The 5,585-nt window shown below is 35.6% G+C and overlaps 1 protein-coding gene across 1 annotated transcript in view; it reads right to left on the bottom strand.

Moving 5' to 3' along the window:
* LOC123233702 (olfactory receptor 1N2-like) overlaps positions 1-1,253 on the bottom strand; it is a 6,571-nt gene extending 5,318 nt beyond the window's left edge. The window contains exon 1 of the mRNA XM_044659759.1: positions 1,202-1,253. Within this exon, the coding sequence (XP_044515694.1) occupies positions 1,202-1,253 (52 nt within the window). The remainder of the gene's footprint in view (positions 1-1,201) is intronic.
* Positions 1,254-5,585: the final 4,332 nt, after the last annotated feature.

Genomic DNA, 5,585 nt, shown 5'->3' with positions numbered 1-5,585 from the left:
TCTCCTTCTCCTTCTCCTCCTCCTCCTCTTCCTCCTCCTCTTTCTTCTTCTCCCTCTAGCTATATATATATATATATATATATATATATATATATTGTGTATATATACAGATATACACATACATACTTTCTATACATAAACCCCTTCTTTCATAAATTTGTATTCTCCCAGTAGGCCTCAATTTTGAATAGGGTTTAACTTAGGATAAGGTGACAAGACTTGGAATATTGAATTTTTGAGAGTAATGACAATATGTGAAATGTCAGCCCCTTGGCAAAATGGAGCAGAGCACTTAATTAGCAAGAATAATTTATAAAACCAGAAACTATCAGATGTAGCCTTCCTTTCCAGTTTTGTCATACTCCAGGTGAACTCCTCCCTATCCTGGCCTTGCTCTTTCCCCCTTAATTTGGTATTTATAGATCCCCATCTATATGATATCCTGGGCTCTTTGTTTTCTTCTCCTAACTGAACTTGTTTCCAAACTTTGTTTTGATTTGGTGAAAAAATTAATTAAATTAATAAAATACAATTAAATATAAAACTTGATTTGATGGCATGTTTCATTTTGCTTATACTGGGTCAGTTTTTACAGCTTGCCTCAGTATAAACATAGTAAGCTAAACTATGTGGTTAGATTAGATGATCTTTAAATTCCTTTTCAAAATTGTATGTTCTAAGTTTCTTCTTACCTCTGTTATTCTATGATTCCTCTATTCTTGGTCCTGCTTCATCTATTTTTCCCTTTCTATTGTCCTTTCCCTAAGTTCTTCACTCTGTCTCCTCACCCAGTGCTACTATAAGCCTATTGTCAGAGATCTCGAGGATCTTCACCTCCTTTGAAGAGAAGAAGCAATAATATAATGATATTAGAATAGCCAGCAGGAACTCATCACTGGACAAAAGACAAAGGCACTAAGATCTTGGAATTCTTAGTCTCTAGTTTCTTTAGTGGTCTTTGTGGCAGAGATACCACTCATGAGTTTAGGCAGGATGGCCCAAGGTACATTTCTCACAATGACTCTAGAGGGTACTAAGTTAAGAGTGTACTATTGGGAAGGAGGAATAGGGATCTCAGTGTATAGATGAGCTTTTTCCCATCACCCTCCCTCAGGCCTTAACTGTCTGGATAGAAGGAGAGATAGAGATCTGTGTGTGTCATTAAACTTCTGTTGTCTTTCTTTTCTCCTTCATCCCTTACCTGGTTGGTCTGCATAGGCTCTGACAGAAGGGACTTCCTCAGTTACTTCCATGTTTCTCCTCTGGATAATTTTAAGTTCACACTGAAGACCTGGAAAATCTTGTGTGCAGATACAGAGGAGATGGCTATAGGTCTGCAATATGGACACAGAGGCTTCCTTTGTAGCACACCCTGGGTCACAGTGTAGATAGAACAAACTAGAAATGCCTCCCTAGATTATAATATCTCCTTAGAGCACAATTCTCTAAACTCCTCATTAGGGACAAAGAGTAATTCTTCATCCTCTGTTTCAACTAGCCCTAGTTAGATCCCAAGGGAACCTTAGACAATGCAAGTGAAAACTTTCATCTGTTTTTCCCTTTGGTGGGTAAGGTTGGAGTGGGGCATCGTTTGGAATTCCAGAAGAAGTTTTCTGTGGCCTCTGTTCAAGCTCAAAGGAAGAACTTACTTATACTTTAATTAACTCCTCTCTAAAATTAAGGGATTGGGCTGATCTCTAACATTATTTCCAACTCTAAAATCACAAGCTCTCATGATATTGATTGAGTGACCCTGGTCAGTAGAGCAGTCTAGCAACACAAAGGGATGAATGAGGTCAAGAGCTTGGCTACTTCATTAACATGGATATATAATCCCTTAGTTTAAGAACAATGACAAGTTCGAATGGGTTCAAAGGCAAGTAACCAGAATTCTAGGGGACTGGAAGCTATCCTATATAAAGAAATCTCATGTAGTACATACAAATAATAAAAACTTTGGAAGCAAAGGACCTTAGCTCTGCTATGTTTTTGCTTTGTGCTTGGTTTCCTCATATTTAAAATTAAGAAACTGGATCTCTATTATTCTTTCTAATTTCTCTGTGTGGTCTTGACCAAGTCAAGTAAGGGTTAGTACAAATCATTCTTCTCATCTAAAATGAAAAGTTTAGATTTGATGGCCTTTAAGTTTTCTTTGAGATCTTCATTTTGTTATGTCTACTATCTAATAACTGAGATTGTGTAAAGTGAAGAACATAAGACTTGGGCAAAGGCCAAGATTACTTGTTTCAAATACAGGCAGAACTAGTAGTTAGTTGAGGGGTTAGATTCCTTCTGCTTGGCCACAGAGGGCAGAATTAATATCAAAGAAAGTTAAAGAAAGTTAGATTTGGGTTTAATGTAAGGAACCATTTCCTAGTAATAAGAATTGATCAAAATCAAGTTGAACACCCTTTCCCCATTTCTAGAGGTGTTAAAGGAAAGTCAGAATTACCACTTTTTATGGATGTTCTGGAAGAGATTCCTTTTTTTAAGGTACAGATCATACTAAAGGACCTCTGAGGTCCCATACAGTCTTGGAATTCTATGTTTCTATGATACTAAAGATAGTGGGAAATAGATTAGGAACAGAGGCTATCATACTAGTGGTGCATTCTTGCTTTCAAGCTTTAGGGAGATGGGATGTAGTGGTTGCATATTAAAAACATAAAGAGAAGAGCAGTGAATCTATCGAGTGAATGATGATCTTCAGATTGTGGTGGGCAATAATTGCTCAACATTTCCACTAGGTGTGGTAATTTGTTCACTCTTTATGGTAAAGTAGGGGTATATTTCTGCATAAGTAGAGGTATAAAAGAAAGACAAGCCCCAGAATAAAGTTATTCTTTTGATCAATTGTTTTGGGTAAAGACCTGTCTTTGGAGCTTCCAACATATTTAGGAGGAGATTTTTTTTAAAAATACTTGATCTTGATGTGATATTCTTGGTCTCCAAATTTTCCCTTCCTGTTTATAATCATCATCAACATTATTATTATTCTGATACTAATAATAAAATATTTGATATAAATCTGTGATTAAACTTACATAGGCACTTCCCCAAGGGTACAGAATACAACTCATTGACTTATGCTCCTTGTCCAAGTCTTCTCATATGTTCTCCATAGTACGTACATCCGATGTGCTATGCAGCTTCCTTTAAAAGCCCTTGATATTACCTGAGTACCAGTGGAACATGTGGGATATCCCTTAGTTATTTTCTGATCTCCATACATAACTAACTCATTTCCCTTTCTGATTTTACATTTCTCCTTTAACATGTATGCCACTTCAGTAAAATTTCTTTTAAAAGAGTTGCCATTTACCCACACCCACTACATATTTCTCCATTGCCTTTTCGGTAGATTTACAACTTTAGTTCTTTAGGAATTGTGGTACAGACATGTGGTATGAATTAGAAGAATACAAATATTTTAAAATATGGTTATTTATTTAAAAGTGAATTGTGGAATCATTAAAATCTCTGCAGTTTTTCAAGGGCAATCAGCCTATATTCTTAAACTTAATCAATGACAATGGTGCATTCATAATGTGTGTGTACTGAGATATGTGTACTGATGCATGATTTCTGATAAAAATTAACATTTGACTGTATTAATTATTGATATTTCTATGTGAAATTATTTTCTACTTAGCTTGCCAAGGTCAAGTTGAAAGTATTCTTCCAAGCTAACTTTATACCCAGTCCCCAAACTATCCACCTGGGCTGGGACCTTTGTCTTTTGATAAGACTTTGAAAGGATTTTAATCCTTTAGGCAGGGATGGTCAACCATGTTGAACTTTGATTTATTTTAAAGTTTAGTGAGGCAATAAACATGGAAGGGTGGGTTGAATTTAGAGTTTGCAAAGTCAAAGAAAGACATTTTTAGTTTATCCTTAAGGCAATATGAAGTAACTGGATTTTTAGGGTACTAATAGGAAATAGGGAATAACATGTAAGAACATGTGCTTTAAAAATATTACTTGGGAAGCTGTATGAAGGGAGGATTGGAGACTTGAGACCAAGAGATCATCTATGAGACTACTGCTAAAAAAATGGCTCTAGGAGTGTAACTGTATGAGTGGAGTGAAGGAGATAAACATGAGATACCATGCAGGTAGGCCTGGGAAGTAATTGGATGGGAGGAGTAAGGGAGAAGAACAGTCAAGGCTGACTCTGATATTATCGTTCTGAACAATTAGAAGGACGGTGATGTCTTCAACAGAAATAAACTGTGCCTAACTGGCATTGTGAACAAAGCACTGGACCTGGAGTAAGGAAGAACTGAGTTCAAATCCTATCTCAGACACAAGCTATGTTTCCCCGAGCAAGTCTCTTAATCTTGGTCAGTCTCAGTTTCCTCATCTGTGACATAGTAATAGCATGTACCTCACAGGGCAATTGCAAGAATTAAATGAAAGTTTTATCAGTAAAAGAGGAAAAAACCCAGATCAATGAATTGGGTATACAATTTAAAAAAATTGAACAATAAAAACCTACAACAAATTAACAAGACAAATATGAAAATTGAGGATGAGAATAATAAAAATGAAAGTGAAGGCAGTTACAGGGCTCAATGGACTGAGAGTCAAGCCCAGAGACTGGAGGTCCTAGGTTCAAATTTGGCCTTAGACATTTCCTAGCTGTGTGATCTTAGGCAAGTCACTTAAGCCTTTATTTCTCTTCTGCCTTGGAACCAAAGCATATTATTGACTTTAAGATGGAAGGTAAGGATTTTTTTGTTAATGAAGGCAAAAACCATCTGAATAGGTAAGTAAAACTGAATTGTATTTCTAAAAAATATATATAAGTAAAATATTAGCTAACCACAAGTCTGAAAGAATAAAGATTAACCATATCACTGACCTCTTGAGAGTTAGATAATGAACTTAAAATGCAGACATGGCTAATATGGGAATTTCTGCTGTTTGATAATGCAGCTATGCACTAAAGTCTTTATTTTTCCACTTTCAAAATTTACTAAAGGGCAAGGATAGTGGGACAGACAGATGAATGTTTTTAAATCCTTGTTTGGAAAAAGTCAACTATTTTTTAAAAAGAAAATCAAGCTGAGGCATATTATGAGGATGGAATAATACTGTGTTATAAGAAATGATGAGTAGGTTATTCTAAAAATCATAGAAAGGCCTACATGAAATTATGAAGAGTGAAATGATCAGAACCAAGAAAATGTTTTATATAGCAACAGAAATGCTACTTGAAGAATAAAATGTATTCTACCTCCAGAGAAAGAACTCATAAATAGAAATAAGCAAGCCGTAGTTGTATATATACATGTATCTTTTGGCCAAATTATGCCTTATTTATTTACTACTTTAAAAAAGAATCAAAATGATTATATGTATATCTATGTAGCAGTTTTCAACCTTTAAGGCGCTATATAAATAGTAACCCTTATTATTAAATAGGGAATTCAGAAAACACTTTTTGGGAGGAGGAGAAATATAATTAATTCTGTGCTTTCAGATGTTTATGGGCATATTTGGGATCCTGATGGGAATGCCCAATAAGAAGTTGGTGATACATGTCTGGAGCTCAGGAGAGAGGAGGACTGGGCATAGAGATC

This window comes from Gracilinanus agilis, chromosome 2, assembly GCF_016433145.1.
Source record: "Gracilinanus agilis isolate LMUSP501 chromosome 2, AgileGrace, whole genome shotgun sequence".
Lineage (NCBI taxonomy): Eukaryota > Metazoa > Chordata > Mammalia > Didelphimorphia > Didelphidae > Gracilinanus > Gracilinanus agilis.
This window is presented reverse-complemented; position numbering and strand designations above follow the sequence as displayed.